Consider the following 25,922-nt stretch of genomic DNA (forward strand, 5'->3'; position numbering starts at 1 on the left):
CATGGCAGTTTAACCGAATTACACAAACTTACATTAAGTGCATTTTAGAAAAGCCTTAAAATAGAAAAGCATTTTGTCCTCAAATGTTGAACACCGGGAAAATGACAAATGCAGTAAATTTATCAACCCTCAAAACAAAAATGTAAACTGAAATGAATTCATAATATACATTTTGTGCTGTAGCTGAATTTTTAATTACAGTATTTTAACTTTTATAGCAAAGGGCTACCTAGACCAAGCAATGTGGTAGCTTCAAAGAGTTTTGCAACCATGTTTATTTGTATGCACAGACACTAAAATCATCCAGGCGTACAACGTTCATGTTAAGCATGTTGCATTTCTTTTCCAATTTTGTAACTAAGAATCTTGTTCCAGTCAATCTTTGTGCGCGTCACTGGCAGCTGCCGGCGTAAGGCTTTGAAAGTAGTGTCAGACATAGTCTGGTAGTTCTCACTGATTGCAGTCTAAGACAGGAAGAGATACAAGGGTTAAATCATAGCAGTCAATGTACAGGAGAGCAGCACGTTTACAAAGGGCACAATATGCATTTATTCATGGTAGTGTATAGCAGTCAAGACAAAATGAATAAAAGCTTTATTCTTTTTTTTTACTCCAAATAATACTCCATGCCCCAGGTTTATTCCCACACCAAGCTGTTTAGCAGCCGCCTTGTCCCACTACTGTACCTACAGGGCCCTGTCACACCATCAAGAGTGCTTCCAGCCTCTGGAACTCACCTCGCCCAGCTCACTTTGATTTGGGGCAGGAGGGGTGTGGCGGTGCATTGAACTCAATGGCATCGCAGCCACGGCCCCCACCTGCGGTGTGACCATCAGCACCCAAACGCGTGGCACATTAGTGCCTGTGTTCCGGTTCAGTGCGATCTGCAAAAAATGCTGCATGCACTATTTTTTTGCAGATCGCATTGGACGGAACACAGGCACTAATGAGCCACGTGTTCGGGTGCCAGCGATCACTCTGCGGGTGGGGTGTGTGGCTGCAGTGCCATTGAGTTCAATGCACTCCCCTCCCGCCCCAAAACAAAGTGAGCTGGGCGAGGTGCATTCCAGAGGCCGAATGCACTGGAACGCACTCTTGATGGTGCGACAGTGCCTACAGAGTAGAGTTGCATGAGAAATAGGAGTCCAAGAACAAAAAGCAACGTTTACCTGTAGTAAAAAGCAAAGTTTAATTTTCACATATTCTGGTTTAATTTTCCTGTATTATCCTAATTATTTATCCACTGCAGGCAAAGGCTACCAATCATGGCAGGTCAGCCTATATACAGATGTGGGAAAATGTGTTTGTACCCATATAAAAAAAAAAAAAGAAAAAAAAAAAAAAAAAAAAAGGGAACCCAAAGTTTTCTAGGAAATAACTTAAAACTGCCCAAAGTAATCTGCATCAACCATTGTTTTATATTTAAAACAAAATCAGACTTTTCTATTGATTTAACTGAGTATTTTAAATGAAACAAATATAAATGCCATTGACAAAAGTTATGGGACCCTTAACCTAATATTTTGCTGTGCAACATTTAGGGCCTGTTCACAAGAGTTTCAAGTCCCGATCAGGTGCGGATCTGCAGACGCGGTGCTATGTGTTTTTTCGGCGTTTTGGATGCTTGCCAATAAAAAAAAATAAAAAAAAAAACTTTTTTTTTTTTTTTTGCTGGAGTGGGGCTATCAGTATGTTAGCTGCAGTGCAGTGCGTTTTTGATGCGTTTTCGGACCGTATCCTGACCGTACAAAATGTGACATGCAGTATTTTTCTGAACGGACTGCGCACGCGAGAACTGTAGCCCATAAAACACATAGGGATAAATTGGGATGCATTTTTAGTGCAGGAGCGTACGGATCAGGTCAGCACAGAAAACGGATGTCGTGTGAACAGGCCCTTAGGGTCAAATCACTGCAAACAATTGATTTCAGTAGCTCTCAATGAGGCTTTACAGGTAGTTTGGCCAACACTTTTTGAGCAAGCTGCTCCAGCTTTCTCAGGTTTGAAGGTGCCTTCTCCAAACTACATGGTTCATCTCCTTCCATCAATCAAGAGATCAGGGTTCATATAAGGTCACTTCAATGTTTCGTTCTTAGCCATTCTTGGGTTCTTTTAGCTGTGTTTTTGCATCATTATCCTGACCCATGACCTGTAAATGAGAGCTTTTTGAACTTGGCAGTATTTATCGTTCCAGAATCCGTTAACTGTTTTGAGATTTCATTGTGCCCTGCCCGATTCAAGGCACCCCATGCCAGACAAAAGCAAAGCAGCCCCAAAACCTAACTGAGCCTCTTCATTTTTTACAGTAGGTACGGCACCCTTTTCTTTGAAAGCTTAATTTCATCTGTGAACATAGAACTGAGGTGATTTGTCAGAAAATTCCAGTTTCGTCTCATCTGTCAGAGGCATTGTGGCTTGTCAATAAGCATGTTAGCAAATTCCAATCCGGCTTTTGTATGTTTTTCTTTCATTGGTGGATTCCTCCTGGGTCTTCTTCCTTTGAGCCCACTGTCATTCAAAAAGCAACAGATGGTGCCATCACACACACCTTGACCTTGATGTACCTTGTAGATCTTTGGAAGTTCTTCTTGGCTCTTGTCTACCATGCACACTATCTTTGTTCATTCTGGGGTTGATTTTCCTTTTGCTGTCGCATCCGGGGAGGTTAGCTACACACCCATGGATCTGAAACTTCTATTTTGTGTTAACTTGTTTAGTTTGTTTACTTCAATAATATTTTTTTTAAAACTTTAGTTACAGGAACCCCAAGCTACTTGGAGATGGCATTATAGTATTTATGTTTTACATGCTGGTCTATCATTTTCTTTCTGATCTCCTCAGACAAAAGCTCTCCTTTGCTTTCTCTGGTCCCTGTTCAGTGTGGCAAACATGATGATAGCAAAACAGATTGACCATTTTTTTTCCATTCAAATAGGCTGACAGATTACCAGACTGAAGAGATATAGTTACATCGTATTTGAGGTTGAATAAAGACATTAGTCCATCAAGTCCAACCTATTAGGATCTCATTCTAGGAGTACCTGTACCCCTGTATATTACGGTCCCTTAAGAAATCGTCCAAAAGTTTCTTGAACAATTCCACATTCTTTGCTGAAATCCCCGCCTGTGGCAGTGAGTTCCGGACCCTAACCGATCTTACTGTGAAAAACCCCCTTCGCCCCTTGTGCTGGAATTTTTTAATATGTGATACTAATTACACAGTAACAGTTAAATTTGAAATATCACTATGAGCCAAAGATTTATTATGTATTCTAGGGGTACCAGTGCATCTATCCAGGCCATTTTACAATAGATTTGTAGTATAAACAAGAATTTATTTTTCACACTTTGCTTTGTGGCAAACCAAAGGCATGCAGGTATACATGAGACGATTGCTTTTAATTTCATCACTTTCTGGAGGAATGAAGCACTGTTTCAACGAACTGTGAGAATACCGACAAATTTGTCAACACATGTAGCTCTAGCCGATATATTGCTGTGTAACCCTATATGTCGGTTTTAAAAGAGTTTGGGAAAGAAGGAGGGGTGTTTTATGTAAGTGCAGAATTAGACTAAAAAACATGCAATGTGCCTTATAATCCTACATGTTGCTCAAGCAGTGTACAAGAGAAGACTATTATTCTTGTTAAAGCCCATCTCCAGGGAAAGAAACAAACTAAACCAAAAACACTACCTTTCAGTGGGGCTACCCCTGCATTGCAAGGGTTACCTGGTTAACTGCTTATTTATTTTTGTCTAGGTGTACTATTTAGACGACTTTTACTGACCTTATTCCCACTCCTGACATCACGTCTATTGCAAGGCCCATAGTCCAGCATAATTAGTGAGGACGCAGAGGGACAGTCCACAAGTCGGAGCGTAGAGGAGTGGGATGAGAACTGACTGCCAGAGAAGTGAGAATCAAGCAAGTAAAACTGCTTTCAGCTGGCTAAAGATCTATAGATTATCTGCAGATTTCCTATTGTCAGATGGAAAAAGTGCAACAGATTTCTCCATCTACGCTAAAACTATGTGGGTAGAGGAATCTCCTACTGGGCCAAGCTTCAGTATCTTGTTAGTCTGCCCAGCTGACTCTCTAAACACCTGAACTACATCTGCATCCAATCATTAATTCCATGTATATTCATATATATATATCATCCTCCTATACACATACATGGTTTATTCATGTCTGTCTCAGATAGGGGTTATGCTTATTCCATCTGGTCCCAATTATATATATATATATATATTGTGCAATCTATTCAATATTCCTTGCTTATCAGCTTAAATCTGTTTTGTCATGGCACGCATAGCCTCTGCCAGCTGACGATGAACTGTTTACATTTGTCATGGTATGTGTTCTAAATTGCTCTCTGTAAACAGTCCACCTCCCTCTCATAGTGCTTGCTGTACAGCTGACATGCTGCACAATCGATACGCCACTTGGCAGAACAAGGTTCGGTTTTCTGCCTCGTGGATTGGATGCTAACATTGGCCACTCCCTCCAGGCGAGCCCACGTATAGCCCTCTCATGATTGGTCCAGCGCCATGACGGGCTATCCGTCAGTCACAGGACAGGGCTCAATGTCTTTAGCCACGGAGGACTCGTTACACAAACCCTGTAACAGCTGCGGTTTAAACCGACAGGGCTCCCGCACACTTGCCGATTGGCCAGTCACCTCTTTATCTAGCACATGGGACGGAGGAGGTCTGTATCTGATGAAGGGGGCGTGACCCCGGAAACGCGTCATCCTACAGCACACAGTCTCCTGCTGACACACAGACACGGCTGTGCAGCTTTCATAGACTTCACCTTGGGTCCATGGACTTAACTTATACACTTTTTATACTTCCATCATGAATTTTGTGAGTATGTTTTATATTTATCTTCTATTCTGATCTTAATAAATTTGTCTGCACCAGGAAAGGCGCCCCTTGTTTGTGTTTTTTCCCTAGATTGTTCAGGTATTTTGAGAGCCAGCGGGGCAGACTAGCAAGATACTGAAGCTTGGCCCAGTAGGAGATTCCTCCATCCACACAGTTTAGCGTAGATGGAGGAATCTGTTGCACTTTTTCCATCTGACCATAGAAAATCTACAGATAATCTATAGATGTATGGGCAGCTTTATACAGTTCCCTTTGACATAAACAAGCCGTTAACCCTTGTAGTTTTTTCCCCAAGTGAGGCTTTAAGCCACATTGTATCCTTTTTATACACATGTGCCAGTTTTATCATATGCATACAGTTTGCACAATTATTTTTGGCATCTTATAATGCTAAATAAATGATTTTCTTTGCACAAGAGTAGTAAACCAAGTCTTTAGGAAATAGGTTTGTATTTTGACTACTGGTCCCCCCCCATTTCCAAAACCCTTAAGTCATAACAGACGTACCTGGTATGCATTTTCAGCATCCTCTACAATTTTAATGAACTCCTTTGCAGTCTGACTCTCATTCTGAAAAATACAATATATCAAAAGATAACAGAAAGATCACAATCATCTTATGACCCAATTTTCTTGACCCAGTACTTTATGACAACCCAACACACATGCTGGCCACAGCTGTAACTTCCATGCCTGCACGCAAGACCAGTTTTTTTTTCTCATAGCCCAGGAAAAGCAATATGAAAAGTAATCCAAAGAAATGGTTTATCATCATCTTTCCTGTTTCTGATTTCTGAATGCTGATCAATTCTAATAGATTACTGCAATATTGAAATATGTTGAATGGCAGGTTCACACCATTTTCTGGTCCAGATCTGAACATGGTGAGAGCCTGCCCACAGTTCCAGTGCATTCCAGACCAGACAAAATGAGACCGCAGTATTTTTCTGGGTCTGGAACAGACTGCGCTGGTGAGAACAGAGGCAAGAAATATTATAGGGATACATTAGGATGCATTTTGGGTCCGGAAACAGTCTGGCCAGGTCTGGAGATGATCTTAATGTGGTGTGAATGGGTCCTAAAGGGTGATCCTCCAGTGCCAGCCTCAGGCATTTATTATTACTACGACTGAAGGAAAATGTATCCATACTACCCCCTGCAGTATGTTGGTAATCTTTTCAGGACCATAGTATACATTTCCCATCTGCACTCAGTGTCATCAGATTAAAGTGGGCTGTAAAGGCTGTTTCCTGGCCATATCCATGGCAGCGCTGACAAATGAGCCCAGCGATGCCATGGAGTATAACAAGGAAAAGAAAATTAGGCAAGTATGATTACATTTCCCGTTATCTCTACCTGTGTAAAGCTGGACAAAACACTTTTTTTTCCTAAAATTTGATTAATGTAATTTTAAGATTTTGATTTATTCTAAACTTAGTACATTGTACAACAAATGTGTTTAACGTGGGTGGCCATAATTGGATTGTGGGGAAAAAAATAGTTAATAGCATTTGAGAGACAGTATCAGAGTTGGAGGGATATTGCCATTACTAAAACACACAATTTTACACCTTTTGACATGGATGGGTGAATAATGTAAACATACTTACAGTCACTGTTAGTGATTCTTCAATATCTTTATGGCTCACTAACTGTACATTTCCATCTTCATAATAATGAACCTATGTAAAAAATAAAGATTTTGTTATACGCTACAGAAAGTATTACCTGGTTAAAAGGATTTAATGAATGAAATGACATGCTACAAGTGTAAGCCAATTAGTAAGCAACTTACGCTACTCAGGGAACATGGAAACAGTGCTAAAGAAAATTTCACTTGATTTTCCATAGTCTGCATTTTGTGTATTCCACTGGAGTAAGAAAGCAGTTAGCTCTTGATATGGCCTCCGGGAGTGTACATCCTGAAGTCTAAAAGGTGCCCACACACCTCGCGACAATTATCGCGAGAAATCCTGCGATAATACAATTATCGCAAGGTGTGTGGAAGGCGTGCGACCATTACTGTACGGTCGCACGACTGCTGTCTTTCGAGCATGTTCGAAAACTTTCGGCTGGTTTGTAGCATGAATGTGAGATAACTGCCGCACGGGCCGGTGTGCGCAAGCTACTATCTGCCTGTCCAAGATGGGCAGATCGTACGTTTTTTTAAAATTACCTTACAACCATCGCAAGACATAAGTCTTGCGATGGTTGTAAGGTGTGTGGTCAGCTTTAGCTGCATAACTCGTTAAACCCGATGTAATTTCACAAAAAGGATAGAGAGCTTTTAAGAACTTTAAATAGTCATAATAGATCTATATAGTGCTCAGTGGGGTTCAAGCTTTTAACTTTTTTATTAAAATTAGATCAGGTTGTTACAGCTTTTGCTTAACAAAAAATGTTTAATCATTTATTTACTTTGTTGCCACCCTGAAACATTTCATTGTGTTGTAATATGTACCCAGTAAAAAATAATTGGATTTTTGTACTTATAAAACACATTTTTTGGACTCCATTGTAAGACACAGGAAATTAGAGCTGGGTTCTACTGCTGCTTTACCGACCAATGCAGAGGGGAACGATTCCACATAAAAGGGACTACTGAACCTGAGCAACCAGGAATACATCAAAGCAGGTAGAATAATAAACTTCCAAACAGGGATAACAGGTCCCAAAAGGGAACCCAGAAAAAAAGAAAACCTCTATGGACGATAAAGACATTTATATTTGACACTATTTAAATTATCTTTTAGGAAAATTCTGAAGAACCTGCATGGAAATAAAAGTTTAAATGTTTATAATAAAAATGTTCAGTAAAAGAACTAATGAGCATAGAAATAAGAAAATTATGATTCCACTGGTTAAGCAATATCAAAAAAATCTTACTTCCATGCATACAAATAAGCAGTAAAAGGTCACTGATATTTAGGATGCTGAATATAATAAACTGCATTGAATGTATGATGTTTTACCACCACAGAAGGTAAACCATGAAATACCTGAATTTTTAGAAGTCCCACCACCTTCGCAGTAGATTGCGTTATGGTAAATTTCCATTCTGACCTCCAGCGTCCATTCCTAGAAAACATAATATGGCAACCAAATGATTCATACTGCACTGCTGCTATAACAGGGTTACATACTTCTAAGCTTTGTGTTTGAATGCATTGTAAGGCTTTCAAATTTTGCAATGCACTTGAGAACTATGGGGCAAGTGTTTTTCCCCATAGTTTTCTTAAGGGTCACAGGAGGACATAAATTAGCGTTCTCCCGTGACCCAAAGCTCAGTATATCGCGAGCTACAGCTCGCAGTATACGGAGACCGCCGCAGCTGGGTGGATCCCGAAATTACTGCCAAGATCCACCCAGCTGCGTGAGTGACAGCTGGCTCTGCCAATATAGAAGGCAGAGCCAGCTTTGGGGTGGGGGGGAGAACCCCTACAGGGAGCGTGACTGACAGTCACCGCTCTCTGCAGGGAGATGATCGAGAAGTGAGCGAGCGACAGTATGTGTTTGTTCACCTTCCGATCTATTGAGCCGACATGTGACAGTTTCATGGTCACACATCGGCTCAAACTATGAGGCTGAGTGATTTTCACTCACCTCATATAGTTCTCCTTTAAGCCCACAGGTTAAACACTGAAATTTGAAAACACTCAAATGCTCTCAGCTAGGCTATTGTATTCTGAAAGTCGTACTCTTGGATTAGCTGCAGTCACTGTCTGGCTGAGAATTTTCAGACCGGCTTTCGGTGTCATGCTGCTCATTAAGACTAACACAGAACCCCCTTAATGGTGGCCATGAGTACATTCCCCAGCAGTCTAGCAGAACAGAAAAAAAGGAAGTTGCACATTGTACTGCAGGAAGCCAAACTGTTTTCTTATTGCAAGCATACAACGAAAACAGAGAATGGGAGTACAATGCATAAGTTGGAATAGGTTTACCGTATATACTCGAGTATAAGCCGAGATTTTCAGCCCATTTTTTTGGGTGAAAAGTGCCCCCCTCGGCTTATACTCGAGTCAGCGATTCTAACAATGCATTTAGTGTGAACATGCAAGGTCTGCAAAGCTGCATCTGCAGCTTTAGCATTGTTGAGGTATTCAAAACATAATTGCCTATACCCTCATATTTCCTAGGAAAGAAAAACAGACTTACCAGAAGTTTTTAGCTTGAAACTGATGACTCTCTATACATACAATAATAGTTTGCTGTCCATCAATTGTTTTCCCGTACACCTAAGGTTACAAAGATAATTGGCATGGACGAGAGGTAAAATTCCACTTACACTACATGACTAAACTAAATATTTATACATTTTTACACTATTAAAGAGAAAATGCAAAAAGAAGAATTTCTACTTACAGTACTAGATCCATTAGAATAATGATCTTTCACATAGGATCTCACTGCAGAGTCCACAACATTCCTCCACGATTCGATGGCATTTTCTCCCTCATGGGGCTTGGGATCACTGGCCTCCTTCCTCAAGTGATCAAATCTAAAGGAAATCTTGTTCTTTGGATCCAAAAACCTCCCGTTACCAAGATCTCCATGTTCCGTTATTAATGCCTAGGGAGAGACAGGAATGTTATTCTCCATTCTAGCCTTATCCTGAGAAGTCTACAAAACTCCAGATCCCAAACTGTTTCCTCAGTTTCAGCTGTAAACTATCAATATTCCCTCAGGAGGTTCTGTATTGACACTTTACAACCTGTGAACCCTGAGAAATATAGCCAACATATGAAGAACAGTACTAATGCCTACTAACGGATCACTTGTAGATGTAGTTGTGAGGGGAACGGTGGGGTGGGAAGATTAGGGTGTCCATTGTGAAATACTCTTGAAGTAGAGATTGGTCACCTTTACAAATCTAAATGTTCATACTATCACATCAACCAGTTACAGAACATATCAGCCTGTATACACCTCAGACAACTGCTACACATTCTGCAGTACTGATTTGACAAAAACACAAACACAGTGCAGTCCTAAAGGATAACCGGATCCTAATTGCAGAATGAGAAAAACACATGCAAGAGTGCAGAAACCCGTCATGAGAGAAATATGGCATCTAACCCAAGTCACTAACCCAGCATATGTATGCAGATCAGGAGTTCTGATCTTGCTGCATGCATATTTTAGATTACTCAGATATTACTGAAGTCAGAGATGGCCAGGCAACTCACATTTTCAGAAGGTGGTCAGCAATGGCAGACTTTTTTTTTTATGACAAGTGTACCTAAACATTATAGGTAATGGTAAATAGTTTGAGGCTCTCCTTGTCATACAAGGCTACCCATTCACTTGTTAAAATGTGGCCCATAAACTCACATTCTTCATATTGAATCTATAAATCTAGCTACACATTGGAGCAAATGGGGGGATAACCCCCCCCCCCCAAAAAATATAGTCTTTGAAGGAGAAATCATAAGCAATGCAGACAGACATACCTGATCTTCATAGCCTTCAACCTTTACTGGAGTGAACTGATCTACGTTGTACTGCGCAAAAGCACTAGAAAATTAAATAAAATCTGTAAATATCAAAACATCAAATAGCTTTCAAATCACACAAATCAATAGATCATGTCAAATGAAATTGCTTTTTCCCCTTCTCATGAATGGCTGGAAACCAGAAGCTGTTGGAGACTGCAGAGAGCCTGTTCTTTTAGGTTATGTTCACACTAGGGATGCGCAGATACTTTGAGTACCAGTGCAGATACTTGGCATTTTCATGGGATACCAGGATTGCAGCGGTTGCAGCTGGGACCTGGCTCTGGCACTCCACCACTGTCCTGAAATCATTAGTCTGTATTGTTTTAGAAATACGGTCACATGACAATAAAAATGTATCAGTACTCGTACTTGTAAGTACTCGTACTCGCAGAACTGGTATCTGTGCATCCCTTTATTTATACTTATAAAAACAAAATCGTACAAATCCCAGGAGCTCCGTGTGCTCCTTACAAATGACAGCGGCCTCCTAACTTTTGAATTTTTCTCTAGTGTAGTCTTGGAGCTCAAAAGTATCGGTACATGTACTCGTACTTGTACCGAGTACTGTACTTGGTATCTGTGCAACCCTAGTTCACACCATGTCCGCACAAGATCTGGAACAGATCTGCAAACGCAGGGCGTTTGCATGCGTTCCAGACCACAGAAAATGAGACCAGCAGTATATTTTTGTCTGGATCGAACAGACTGCGCTAGTGTGAACAGAGCCCAGAAATACCATAAGGATACATTGGGATTCTTTTTTGGGCCGGAAACAAACTGTTCTAGTCTGGACATGATCGGGACATGGTGTGAACAAGCCCTTAAAATCTCAGAGACAAGGTCTGTCTGGTTTAAGTGAGGGAAAATAAAAAAATCAATAAAACAAGAGGAATGACTGCTGTCAGATAATTACTGGTGCCTGTGTATCCCATTGGGAAGATTCAACTTCATGAAAGACATTGAGTGAGGGCTAATCTCCACAGCAGGGACCCAGACCGGCATTAAAACCTGACACGGGTCCTAAACCTCCCCCAGTGTATCGCTACGGTTTAGTATGTAAATGACCTTAAAACTGCAAACAAGGATGGAAAGTATATAGTGATATTGACCATACCTGCTGTGAACATTAAACCAATATGTGTATACCACAAGGCAATTCATTTGTAATCCCATCACTATTGATGCGATACTGTATGTCACACTTATTCCTTGTGGGATGCAGGGTGGGTGAACTATAATGGATTATATTTGGCTAACTTCTATTCCTCTGGTGGCTTATTATTGTAGGTATAACTATCAGGTATATTCGATTATTATATTCTGCATAATGATAATAGATGGCTTGTATTGAACGATTAGAGAAAGAACAATCTGCTCTGCCAGCCATTTACCGTGTTCGGGTCTAATTGATCCTTTTCTTTAATTGTCTTTAACAAGGTATCTTACAATGCTTCCTAATGAATGGGTGAAAACTAAAACTGCAGACACATAAACACGATTTTACCAAAAATATATGTATTTTTAGCTACAGCTTATACATGAACTCTGGGAGGATCAGCTGCTGCTCCTTTATCAATCACAGGCTGGGGCAGGTCTTTAGCCAAGCAGTGCTGTATATATGCCTGTGCTGTCAGGATTTCAAGACCAGCTGAAGAGAAATCACAAACCTTTTGGTAGGCAGGGTAGTTTGCATATGATTGCATCAATCTTTTGCTGCTCCTTCACTATCCAATCACCAGCTGGAGACCTAGATAGATTGCTTAAAGCATATTTTCAACTATTGCAGCTAAATGGAAAAATGTACCTACTTTATATTTATTACACGTTTCCATTCACATAGCATAACTTATAGAAAAAAAAAAATTGTTGCTTGTCCCTTTTATTTCCTGGATAATACTATAAAAAGTTTACCTAGCTCTCCCATTCTATAGGAGGCTGGGGAGTCATGCTTGCAATAATTAACCCTGCCTGTGCTGGCCTGGCAGATCTTATTAGAGATGTAAACACAGTCTGTCCTAACAAAGTTGAAAATATCAGGGCCTGCATGGTACATATATTAATGGTCTTTAAAGAAATTTGCACCCAAGTATCCCTATATTGTAAAGTTAGTAAAGTTATTCAAAAACGTTCAAGCTGCCTGTAGAGTCCTGTATATCATTTTGCTTTACATAAATGGCTAGAATGGTAAGAAATATATTTTTTCATTATTTGTATGCTGTGTGAATAGGAACACAAACATTTGTCTGCAAAAGGTGGAAATGCATTTTAAATGCTGCATAGAAAATTCAGGTCACCAGGCTATCTTTGCAGTCTACTAGGGCTGTGTAAATCCTAGGACTGGATAGAAAGAAATGTAAATCCATTAGCAGGTACGGCAACTCCCATATGTGAATTTCAATGGTGCATTTAGCTGTTTGCCTGAAGTCATCAAATACTTGTGACTATAAAGCTGTAGAAGCAGAATCAGTCAGGTCACAAAGTCTAGCATTCATTCTTTTCACTTTCATAATAAACCTTTATAGTACTCAAAACTAGCTCATTTCTGGCTCAACTACATGTGTAGGCTATTTTGTAGTACATGATTTCAACTGTGTGTTAGGAATTCTGGAGGAACGGTAATGACATGAACACTTACTGAGCAGCGCCTTCCCTGAGTAAGTTGTCATTGTTGAGTAGAAGCCGAACATCTGTAGAAGAAACACATACAAGAAAGTAGTTATTAGCCATCCTCCAATAGAACAGAACATCAGTTGTATATTTAAACACTGGGAAATACAATTCAATGATAAAGCTAAAAGTTTATTTTCTTAGGGTACAGCACCAATCACATTAGTTACCTACAAATACCATCATGTATCTACCTCTGGGAGCCATGTCAGTGGCTGTCTTGTAATGCCTAATGGGATTTGGAGTTGCACCGAAGCTGGAGGGCCAGAGTCTGCCTACCCCTGCAATAGATCTCTGATCCATCTCCTAGGCCTTCCAACAGAAGAGTTGTCCGAAAGCCTTGAAAAAAAACTTTGGCGCATATTTCAACAGCAGCCCTATGTTTAAATCACCTTTAAATGGAAAACGAAAACTCCTTCAACAGTTTAAGACCTTTATACCCAAACTAAGGAAACAGAGCTGATGGAAACCAACAGCCAGGTTATGAAACATTAGCAAAACATAAAAACGTGGACTTTAGGGCATGTGTAGTATAGGGTCTATTTTACAAATCATACGCTGGATGAATGCTGTTTTGCATGGCATGCGCACCACTATATGGAGCCAAATAACTAACCCTGGGCTCCATACTTACGGGGTTAATCATAAAAGGGTGAAGAGTTTGGAGAAGGCTGTGGATATGAACAATCTAGGCTAAAATAGCTGAACTGGAAAGTGAGCTGATTTGGAGAATGTTTCCAAATCAGCTATATTGGCCTAGATTGTTCCCTTCTCCTGCCTTCTCCAAACTCTTCACCCTTTTGTGAAGAACCCTGTTAGTCTTCCATTAGAAAAGCAGTTCCACTCTCTTACCTGCACTTGCTCCTTTCTTTATCTCTCCTCCTCCTCCTCCTCTACAGGTAGTTCACTACCCCCACCTTTCTATTCTTACCTGATGTAACAATACATACCTGGTTACTACTATTTACCACAGCAGACACACCGAGCTCAATACACAATTCATGCTACAAAGCCCACTTGGACCAAACTGCTGTTACAAAGAAATAGAATAAAGCTGGCCATACACCGCTCTATTTTTTCCCGTTCAACCCATGGGCTAAAGAAAATAATAGAACAGATTCCTCCATAAACGATTACGATTGTGATCGAGGAATCACCGAGGTTTCCTTTGTATTCTGACAGCGGCCGTCAGCCGCTCTGAGAATGCCAGAACAGAGGCGGCAGCTCATTGACTGCCAGCTCTGTTCGTTTGAAGATTTTCCGACCGTCTCCTCTGATCAGCTGATCGAGAGATGCCAGCTGAAAGGGTGCCGACAGTGGCTTCCACTGTGCAAATTTACTATAATAATACAAGGGTAATCCCTCGCTCAGTAAGGAATAATTGTTGGTCATTTTGTCAAGAACACACAATTTGATATGCACAATTAACTATTGCAGATTTGTGACAATAGTGTGCCTGTAGTAACAACCAGAATTTCATTTTGTATGGTTGCTGTGCCTTTTTTTTAATCCTTCTGAAAACGAAATAAAAATACATAATATGTTCCATATAACGGCTGTTAAAAAAAAAAAAAAAAAAATCACGATTTGGATTACTCTGGAAACCACTGAGCGGCTGCAGATCATTTGAAATGCTACCCGTTTTCATATGTAATTGTCAGCAAGTAGAGAGCAGCGAGTAGATTGCCAAATGAACTGGATTACTCACCATTAAATACTTCATTGAACTCCCCCGGTGGAGCATGGATGATGAACTTTGCCGCTACACGTACCTAAAAAAGGTAATAAAAAATTATTAGGATTTCCAATAACACAAAACTAATGAAGTTTACAAAAATAAAAAGCCTAGTCGATCAGTGCAATTTTATCTGCATTTGATTACATGAATATCTTGTATACACAGTTCCTGGCCTGCTGTCATAGTAAAAAGGTGCCCATACACTGTGCGATGTTCGTTTGGAATCGCACACGCATGGTCTTTCGAACGAAAAATCGGACAGTTGATGGTACATCACTGATTTTCGTTTTCGATATTGTGATTGAAATTTTTTGTTCGGTCAGGTTGGAAAAAAAAACCAAATGAATCAGCAGCAAGAACACAGCACATGCGCAAAAGAAAATTATTTCGGTAATTTGTCAAAAATTGGTTGGTTAGTATGGCTAACGAATGATTTCCAAAATTGACATTTGCCTATGCTTGATGGGGAAGTCTATGTATAATCGGAGGAGGGTTTGTAGCGGAAATGAAACATTTCAAAACGAAAATCTAACAATGTATGGCCACCTTTAGTCTCATTTTGAAAAAAAAAAAAAAAAAGTACAACAAACCATTGTGTGGAAGTAGTTGTTTCCTTGCTGCAATCAGATATGGCCCCCTTCTGAGTCAGAGCATAAATAAAGCTCTGCTTTGTGTTGTGGGGTGGAGAGTGTGTGTGTGGGTTGGATCACTGCAGAGCGTCTGCTGCTTCCACAGAGATCTCGGCAATCCTCCTCTGCAAAGAATGCCCAGACAGCAGGGCTGGTCTGATCAATGTAGAGTATCTGCTGCTTCCACAGAGACCTCAGCAATCCTCCCTTGTAATGTATGCCCAGGCTGCGGGGCTGGTCTGATCAATGCAGAGTGTCTGCTGCTTCCACAGAGATCTCAGCAGTCCATCTCTGCAAAGAATGCCGAGACAGCAGGGCTGGTCTGATCAATGCAGAGTGTCTGCTGCTTCCACAGAGACCTCAGCAATCCTCCCTTGTAATGTATGCCCAGGCTGCGGGGCTGGTCATATCAATGCAGAGTGTCTGCTGCTTCCACAGAGATCTCAGCAGTCCATCTCTGCAAAGAATGCCGAGACAGCATGGCTGGTCTGATCAATGTAGAGTATCTGCTGCTTCCACAGAGATCTCGGCAATCCTCCCTTGTAATGTATGCCCAGGCTGCGGGGCTGGTCGAATCAATGCAGAGCGTCTGCTGCTTCCACAGAGATCTCGGCAGTCCATCTCTGCAAAGAATGCCCAGGCAGCAGGGCTGGTCTGATCAATGCAGAGCGTCTGCTGCTTCCACAGAGATCTCGGCAATCCTCCTCTGCAAAGAATGCCCAGACAGCAGGGCTGGTCTGATCAATGTAGAGTATCTGCTGCTTCCACAGAGACCTCAGCAATCCTCCCTTGTAATGTATGCCCAGGCTGCGGGGCTGGTCTGATCAATGCAGAGTGTCTGCTGCTTCCACAGAGATCTCAGCAGTCCATCTCTGCAAAGAATGCCGAGACAGCAGGGCTGGTCTGATCAATGCAGAGTGTCTGCTGCTTCCACAGAGACCTCAGCAATCCTCCCTTGTAATGTATGCCCAGGCTGCGGGGCTGGTCTGATCAATGCAGAGTGTCTGCTGCTTCCACAGAGATCTCAGCAGTCCATCTCTGCAAAGAATGCCCAGGCAGCAGGGCTGGTCTGATCAATGCAGAGTGTCTGCTGCTTCCACAGAGATCTCAGCAATCCATCTCTGCAAAGAATGCCCAGAGATTTCCTCTGACCGGCAGTGCTGCGAGGGAATATGGAGTCCGCTTCCCAGCCAATCAGGAAGCCAGATAGGACACAAACTAATTGATATGAGAATAATTGACAACGATTCTAATTATTGATTAAATCGATTAGTTACAGGGCATAGCAAACTACATTTCCCACATCGTACGATTCCCTTGTGCAGGAGCTTCTCTGTGGAAACGGAGCTCTCCCTGCATTTATTAATATTCATAGTGGCAATGCCCCCCTGGACAGTGCACAATGACCTGGAGAGGCAAAGCCAATGTGCAGTGATCTTATTACAATGACTGACAGGGAGGGGGATCAACTGCTTTACAGCCTGTACAAGACAATGTGACCCCAATGTCAGACTGAATGTCCTGTGAAGTAATTTGGAATCTTTAGGACTCGGGCCTACTAAAAAGTCCATAAAAACTAGTTAAACAGACCAGCAATGTGAGTCCTAAAAATGTACATACTTATATATCATCACTGCATCTCTACATTACCACAATAAATGGAAATCACTTACAAAGATGTAAATGGACTTTAAGCCATGGTGACCAGAACAGAGAGGATGCATTTCCCTCCCACCCATGACAAGCAGCTAATCAAGGGTGGAGGACCCAGTCACGTTGGGCTACGCTAGACAGCCTTGCCCAAAGCAGTTCCAATGCAAGAACAAGGCAATTTCCCTTTTGCAGTGTTGGTGTGAGCTTGACTAATTGACATGTTGGTGTGTGTGCTGAAAAACAAAAAAAAGTAGGCCATGCTGCATTTTTATGCAGTGCTTAAAGTAAATGAAATTTAATTTTGTTACAATTTAATAAAGTAGAAAAGAAAAAAAAGGTAAACAATGTGCTATGTGGATCCGCGGGCTTTTCTCTTATTGACTCCATTAGAGTTTGCTGGAATAATTTGGGTTGGTTCCTAGCATCTATATTATGCACTCACACCTGGCTGCATCCCAATGTTATACTATACGATTGATATTTGTTTATAGATATCCTGAGGTAGAGATTGCGCTTCTCATATTTGATCGCCGTCAGTTCTCTCTCTATCCTCTCTGTTGTCCTTGACTGTTTCTGGGGATGACTCCCCGACTGTGCGGATCCACTCACCACTAATGTCCCACTTATGGTATTTATGTATGTATTTAATTGGTTAAATTTTGTTACTAGTTTGTTAATTATGTTTGAAATATTAATATACTGATTGGCATATTCATGTGAATCTTAAAGGTTACCTCCGACTTCCTGATGAAGCTTCGGCGAAATGCATAGAAGGCTGGACGCAGTACATCTTACTTTGATTATGACTATTTATATAAAATTATTATAATGTAATTGATAAAACAAGTTCATTGTATTTATTATTATGCATGTATCATGCACATGTACAGAGTCCTGGGAGGTTTTATGCCGTTTGATCATGGATACTAGCGGGTATATTTTTATCATGTGGATCATGTAATCTTAGTAAAATAACATTTATTTATTCAAAGTAATTTTGTCATTTCTATGTTGTATTATCCCTAATTGCATTTTTTGACAACTTAAAAGCCCCATCTATCTCTATTTTAGCTGTTTACCTATATTAGGGGTGCGGTGTCCTTGTTCATGTAGTGATTCAAAACTTTTTACTAAGATGTTTATCACAAGATGCTCAGCTTTGTGACAGAGACATGAGCAGCTTTTAAAAACCACATTATCTTTTCATCTGTCTTTTTAGACAATGAAAAGAAGTGAAGCGCGCTTCATTTCAGTGACACCCTCCGCCAAAATGTAACGCATACAAAAAAGTAGAAACTGCTGACCACAGTGTGCTTATGCAAGCGGTTCTTCATTACAACCACAGGCATATTCAAGTTTCAGTGCTGCCACTGTATTCTTGAAGTTAGAACTTAGTGTTTTTAGCCATACTTCTAGAAACTTCCTTAATTAGGGGTTCATTCAATTCTATCTGCATGGTTTGAATAGGTCAATGGACTGCAAACGCAACAAAACCAAAATCAGGCCCGCACCTTTTTTTTCTTTAACATACCACAACGCACAATAAAGCACAATGGTTAAGTGCACAATAAAGGTGTGCTACATAAAAAAATTAAAAAAAAGCAGGCTGCAAAGCCAATGTGTCAGGGGTGTATTGAATGGCAAGGCAGTACATGGAAATGTAAACATCCAGTTTTGAGATTTGTACAGTTCTGCTACACGTCATAGTCTTGCCAGGCAGAGTAGGGACACTGATCTCTTCTGCTGTCGTTGCACTTTCACGTCTCTCTCTCTCCCCCCCACCCTGTGAATGGAAAAATTGAAAGGAGAAGCTACACACCAATGAGCAGAAATCTCTGTCACTCTTCTCCCTCTCCCCCTCCCTATCAGCATGCTTCTTGTACCGCAGCACACCTAATTGGCTCCTTCCACTGCCTCACCGACCCTCTGGCAGTATTTTGGCCAACTGTGTCCCATTGGGGAGATTTCCCTTTACTTTGACAGATAGTGAACAGGAAGTGAGAGGAAATCTCTCCATGGAGGTCAAAGGAGTCATCAAAACTAGTATCCCCGTCTATTCCTGTTCTGGTGACAACCCAACATTTGGGATTTTTTTTTCACTTTCAGTGATAAGTTACCAGGACAAATAGAGAGGGTGAATCTCCCCAACAGTTAGACAGCAAAAAAAAAACCTGACAGGAATTCCAATCTCTCTCCACAAAACATGCATTATTTATAACAGATCTCGTCACAGACGGCGGGCCAGGGAGGGCGCCGAGGGGGTACAGGGAGGCAGGAAGAGCCAGACAATGCGCAGGCTATCACCGTCCTCTGAGATCTTTCCGTGTGCTGGCAGATCATCGCGAAAACCCCCAGAGTGCCTCCCAGACTGCAGGCGTGACAGTACGCCTGTAAAACACAAAACACGCACACACAAATGAACTCATGCCACCACCCACAACTTACAGGTTCGTGGGAAACCTTTTCCCGGACACTCATGGTCCGTACACTCTGGACTCAAGCAGTCTAGCACACACAGGCTTCACAGACCACACGCACACACTGCTCTCACTAGCAGCTACAGGTTAGCTAAACCAGACACAATTACCTCTAGAGTTACTACCTCCACTCGCAGTCTCCTGCACTACCGCTGGTCACCACTGGAGGGATACTCACCCAACTCAAGCTGGCGGGACACACACAATCTAGTGTGCTCATATTGTTGTGTGACAGATCAAGGGGTTTCCTCACGCCAACTAAAATTCTCCAAGTTAGCCTCTCAGCTACAACCTTGGCGTACGCACTTCTTCCACTGCCTGCGCGCACACACACACCCACACACCTGGGAATGACTTAGAACTATGCTGGTAGACACTGATGATACAGATGATCAACTATACACATACGGCAGACACACAACCGTCTCCTCAGATTCGCGCGTTCTTTAGAGTAATCAAAAACCAGCTTATTCATGTTATATTGAATATCCCTAGTGGGGCAGTGCCTAGAAAAGTGTAGAATTATAAAAAGTTACAAAATGAGACACACTATATTACCAAAAGTATTGGTACGCCTGCCTTTACACGCACATAATCTTTAATGGCATCTCAGTCTTAGTCCGTAGGGTTCAATATTGAGTTGGTCCACCCTTTGCAGCTATAACAGCTTCAACTCGACTGGGAAGGCTGTCCACAAGGTTTAGGAGTGCGTCTATGGGAATGTTTGACCATTCTTCCAGAAGTGCATTTGTGAGCTCAGTTACTGATGTTGGAGGAGAAGGCCGGGCTCGCAGCCTCGGCTCTAATTCATCCCAAAGGTGTTCTATTGGGTTGAGGTCAGGACTGTGCAGGCCAGTCAAGTTCCTCCACCCCAAACTCGCTCATCCATGTCTTTATGGACCTTGCTTTGTGCGCAGTCATGTTGGAACAGGAAAGGGCCATCCCCAAACTGTTCCCACAAAGTTGGGAGCATGAAATTGTCCAAAATATCTTGGTATGCCGATGCCCTAAGAGTTCCCTTCACTGGAACAAAGGGGCCAAGCCCAGCCCCTGAAAAACAACCCCACACCATAATCCCCCTCCTCCAAACTTTACACTTGGTCAAATGCAGTCAGGCAAGTACTGTTCTCCTGGCAACCGCCAAACCCAGACACGTCCACCAGATTGCCAGACGGAGAAGCGCGATTCGTCACTCCAGAGACCACGTCTCCACTTCTCTAGCGTCCAGTGGCGGCGTGCTTTACACCACTGCATCCGACGCTTTGCGTTGCACGTGGTGATGTAACCCATTGTTTCACAAATGTTTGTAGAAGCAGTCTGCATGCCTAGGTGCTTGATTTTATACACCTGTGGCCATGGAGGTGATTGGAACACCTGAATCCAATGGTGTGGAGGGGTGTCCTAATACTTGGCAATATAGTGTACATACAAGCAACCAGTTTTAAAATAAAAAAAAGGGATAAACTTACAGAAATTATGATTAATCCTGCTTCCAGGGTTGGATGGAAAAACATGGACATACCCCATGTCAATGGACCCCTGGAATGTGACAATTCCTTGGTTTTAGATCTCCATTATAGTATACAGTGAAGATCAAAACCAGTTTCCAGTTATAAATTATGGATCTGAAAGTGATGGTTTGGGTTCCAAACAATTCCAAACTCCAGCACACTATGGCCAACAGAACCTTAAATACATATTGTACAAAAAAAAAACTCTCATGTTTAGTATCAGTCACCTCGTCTTTGTGACACCACTCTTTCCCTGAAGGTTCAACGATCATATGATGCATGGGACAGGAGTTATGAGATCTGACCTTTTTTTTTTTTTTAGACATTTTGAACATTGAAATACCCACAAAAGGTGAGGTGACACTTTTTACATTTTGGTGATATCCCAGCCTGGAGACGCTTTGCCTGTAAAGTCCAGGAAAAACATCCACTGCTCTGTGGTCCCCTGCTCGGGAAGCACAAGCCCACATTTGCTTCAATTGACACTCAGCTAAACAGGTTTATGTAAATTGATCATTAATCTTGTAGACTGTAGTTATGTAAATTGACTTTCAGAACGTTCTACAGGAAGCCAAAATAATCTTTTTTTTTGGCTGCACCATGACTGAGCTGCATTATTTAGTGTCTTTTATATCTGCTCAGAGTTCTGCATTAACCAGTTGACATCCGCGGTGTTAAACCACCTTCCCATCCAGGCCATTTTTCAGTATTCAGCGCTGCGGTACTTTGACTGACATTTATTCCGTCATGCAGCGCTGTAAGTTTTACTGCAGTCGGATGCTCCGTTGGAGAGGTTCCTTCATTTCCTGTTTGATAAAAAGGTCCCCAGGATAGGAATGGAGGGGAAATCTCTAACACACGGGTGGACAAATTAATATGGAATTCAGGAGCCAGTCTGTCCAATCTAGGGGCGAGCTTTATAGACAACAACCAGAGAAAACTTCAAGTTAGGCCCCAGCTATACATTTTTAAATCAAATATTAACATCAAAAGGATTTTAAGCTATTTTAAATGTCGAATAAACAACTTACAATGAATGTGGTTTCTTGATGTTTAAAAGTTTTTAGTTTCCTGAAGAATCAGCTGGTCCCCTGTGCACTGGTCCTTATAACCTGTTTTAGAGTGGCTCCTTTCCCTTGCTGGGTCATATGGAGCCCACCCTTGTGTGTGCTAATAAGATGTGTGTCTCCACAAATGCACAGACACAGCAAGGAAAGACACTCCCCTCCTCCAAGATAGTAGATGGACAGCTGCTACAGACCGCTCTGTCCCTTCTGGAGAGGAAGTTCAGGGAAGCCAAGCTGAGAGAGCTGGAGTCAGCTGTCTGGAAACATGGCGATTGTAAGTGAATGGGCTTAAAGGGTTTCTAAACCCTCAGCTTTTTTTGCATATATTAAAAACAAAAACTGCTTTAACAGCGGTTTAAACTCATCTGTGTCTTCCCCGCGTGCTCCCGTCCGAAAATGTGAAACAGCTCGGGCGGCCGCAAATAATTGTTTTTTTTGGGGGGGAACAAGATGCGCAATTCTCATTTTCAGCCAGGACGCGAAGAGAGACACAAGGTAAGTCTATGGATGCGTGCACCCATGCAGACACAAGGACAGAGGAGTCGGTGCTGGATCGGAGACTCGCAGCAGCGGAGAGAAGGCTGAAAACTACAGGAAAGAAGATGATCGGATTAAGAGACATCATTTAAGGTAAGTGCTTTCATTAACGTTGGGTTGAGGGAAAAAATGTTTTGCCTTCAATGTCACTTTAACGTAAATAAATACTCTGCTGGCTAATGTATATTTATTTGATCTGGATTCACCATGCACTTCAGTCCTACAAATATGGCAAGCCCATTTTTTTTTTTTTTTTTCTGAGAACCTTTTCAATTTTTAGGGTCATTTAATTGCACAGCGCACCAAACATGTATCATTGTGCACTGCCATTCATTTAAATGGCACCGCAACACACCTGCCAGCCGCTGCACATAGCAGCGCAATGCACGATACTGCAATACCATGTACTGCAAAAAAGTAGTGCATGCATTTTTTCATCATACAGCACAGTATTGGGGTGCCATTCATGGGGGGTCTCAGCTGACATTGGGATGTGCGGGATCCCTTGTGCCTTTAAGGGGGTTAGGCTTCCTCCTGACAAACCTGCACCCAATTTTATCTTCTGCCCCATGTGCTCCAAGATGGAGGCTCTGATAGTTTAGAGTTAGGACCGCACTATATAGAGGTGCCTTGGCGCGGCTGTGCGGCTTTCACATTTTCTGCAGAAGACGTGTATCCAAACCTCTGTTATTATCCTTAGTGTGAGACACGTTTTTGTTACATGCTAGCTTGCGAGTGTGCCAGGAAAACTTTTCGCTATTTTACTGTTTAAAGCCCATTCCGTGTGCACCTTACTGTAAAGCTGGTGACGAATTGATGAGTGCGTTTGTCATCTGTTTTGCACATAGCAGCGCAACGCACGATACTGCAATACCATGTATTGCAAAAAAGTAGTGCATGCATTTTTTCATCATACAGCACAGTATTGGGGTGCCATTCAAATGGTGGCAACACAATACACCTAGCGCACCGTAACGCACACTGGGTGCACTATGCAATAGCACGCGTTAATCACACTGTATTGTGCAATTAATGCAATGCTATGGTGTGAATGGGCCCTTAGCATCCACATTTTTCTACTAGGGGATTCCTCTAATGTCTGCTTTATTATTAGGTCCATGTCAGATGGAGGATTTCTTATATATTATATTTATGATTTCTTGCTAAGAAAAAAAAATCACACTTCTTTTCTATGGATTCGCTGGCATTCTAATATTATAGAGATTTGTAGCTCAGTTACTCAACTGAGTTTGCTTTTTGTCAGTGACAACTCACATCTATGGTTTAGCTAAACAAAAACACTGATGGAGAGCGCTCTGTAACACTGCACACCAATCTACTGCTGCAGCACTGGTTGAATCTGTAGCAGTGACTACAGCAATTACTTTACTAACTACTAAATGCTGTTAATCTCCGACATGTGTAAATGTATAGCTGTGAGGAATGGCTGCTACGAGATCACTTGTGTCACATGGCCCTATGACTCTACATCAAGCAGCATCTAAGGTTATGTTGATGCTATGTGCGGTGACCTGCATTTTTCTGCACAAGAACAATTGTTTTCTACATGCCCTGTTCACAACACAACACTGGTAATATGTGCCAAGCGGAAAAATACAAACACGCTGCATTTTCCACAGCACACCGCACTGCTGCATGGATACATGTACACTCTCAATAAAAAAGGAAGTATACGGTGTAATGTGCTGTTTCCAACCCCCCTCCCCCGCTGGACCACACACAGACACTAAATACCCCCACTAAGGCTTCATTCATACTTGCATTCAGGTGTAAAAAAAAAAAAAAAAAAGAACATTTTGCTTCTGGTGGTGACATTGTTATTAATGGTTTCCCAAACGCAGCTAAAAAAACATGCATGTTGTAGCACATGACCAACCCAGTCATAAAACACACAAAACTTGCAGCTGCATGAGCTTCTTTGCTGTGCAGCATAAGACGGCCCATTGAAGTAAATGGCTACCTTATGCGGACACACAACAAATGTGACATAACACACGAAAACGCTGCACACACCAAGTGTGAATGGGGCGTAAAACTCAGCATTTTAGCATGTGGGCTAATTAAATATCTTCACATAGGCAGGCATGGACCTGTTTTAGTGAGAACTTGAAATTTTTTTATTTCCCCTTACTATGGGGAGTTGTCTTCTCACTTCCTGTTATGTTTATGGGACAGGAAGTGTGGGGAACCTCCCTAATGGGGATACAGTTATCAAAATCCTGACAAATGTGCCGGAGTTCCACTTTAAACACGGGGTGCTATGATTTTGTACAGGTTTGCTATCATTATACAGGTGACAGACTTCTCTATACAACATCCCCCATCCCTAAACCTGCACTGTGACACTCCCCAGCAGTGTGACCCCCATAAACTGAGGACTACTCCCAGCAGTGTGCACCCCCATATACTCTGAGGACTACTCCCAGCAGTGTGACCCCCCTACGAGAAATCCCCTGACATGGAAGATCCCCCAGAAGAGGCATACAGGGATTGTACATGCAACATGGAGGTCAGAGACCACAGAGCTATAAAGCTCCCTGCTGGGGGGGTGGGAGGTGTCTACGACCACTGATTGGTCAGCAATGACAGTTGAGCCAGGGGGCCCATTCTCTGTATGTGGGCTCCATGTATGACCCGGCCGGTCTCCGCCCTTCCTATTTTCGGCCGAGGCCGTACAAGGAGCGGACACGCTGGGAGGAAGAAGCGGCGGTAGTCACACAACCCCACCCCGAGCTAAGCGCTATTACCGGAGCCCACTCACCTGAAACACCTTCCCCCCTCCCGACATAGAGCGGAAGCCCACCATGACTTCCCGGGGCCCCTACACTGCCCGGTACACCTCCTTCTATGAAGCTAATAAGAGTGCTCATCCTAACACACATAAACGCACCAACCTTCTCCTCATCAGATAGCTGCTCCTCCACATCCGCCATCTTCTTCACCCCCTTTTCCTGACTGACTGCGCGCCCCCCCTAAGGGCGGAGTCTGACGTCAGACCTGAGGAGTGACGGGAGCGCGCATAGAAGGAAGTGTGCTGTGACAGCTGAAGGCGGACCTCCGCCCAGTAGATGAACTTTCTCTCGTTCAGCCCTCGTATACAATAACATACAGTTGGATTTTGTTTTAAGTATTTACTGTAGAGGTGCGGTGTCCCACCACTTCCCAATGCCTTGCCTAGGCGAGGATGGCATAGAGCATAGTCCCATTGCCTCTTGGGCTGTCCACATCACATGT

The 25,922-nt window shown here is 42.2% G+C and overlaps 1 protein-coding gene across 1 annotated transcript; it reads right to left on the reverse strand.

Moving 5' to 3' along the window:
- LOC108802147 (F-actin-capping protein subunit alpha-2) lies at window positions 1-25,680 on the reverse strand. Its single transcript, XM_018574027.1, has 10 exons — window positions 25,583-25,680; window positions 14,764-14,827; window positions 13,024-13,075; window positions 10,344-10,407; window positions 9,256-9,462; window positions 9,049-9,128; window positions 7,890-7,968; window positions 6,501-6,572; window positions 5,398-5,460; window positions 1-464 (listed from the first exon to the last, which is right to left on the reverse strand). Exons 1-10 carry the CDS (start codon window positions 25,619-25,621, stop codon window positions 324-326), a joined length of 861 nt encoding a protein of 286 aa, XP_018429529.1. The 5' UTR covers window positions 25,622-25,680; the 3' UTR covers window positions 1-323.
- Between the last annotated feature and the right edge of the window lie 242 nt (window positions 25,681-25,922).

This window comes from Nanorana parkeri, unplaced genomic scaffold, assembly GCF_000935625.1.
Source record: "Nanorana parkeri isolate BGI_ZX_2015 unplaced genomic scaffold, ASM93562v1 scaffold49, whole genome shotgun sequence".
Taxonomy (NCBI): domain Eukaryota; kingdom Metazoa; phylum Chordata; class Amphibia; order Anura; family Dicroglossidae; genus Nanorana; species Nanorana parkeri.

What these genes read in the sequence shown, in the direction of transcription:
- LOC108802147 (XM_018574027.1), bottom strand. Translation starts at nt 25,621, where the DNA reads ATGGCGGATGTGGAGGAGCAGCTATCTGATGAGGAGAAG. An exon ending in CTCAGGGAAGGCGCTGCTCA is followed by an intron (nt 10,408 to 13,023) that starts GTAAGTGTTCAT and finishes TTAATTTTCTAG; the next exon opens with TGCTTTTGCGCAGTACAACG. An exon ending in TTGAAGGCTATGAAGATCAG is followed by an intron (nt 9,463 to 10,343) that starts GTATGTCTGTCT and finishes GTCTCTCCCTAG; the next exon opens with GCATTAATAACGGAACATGG.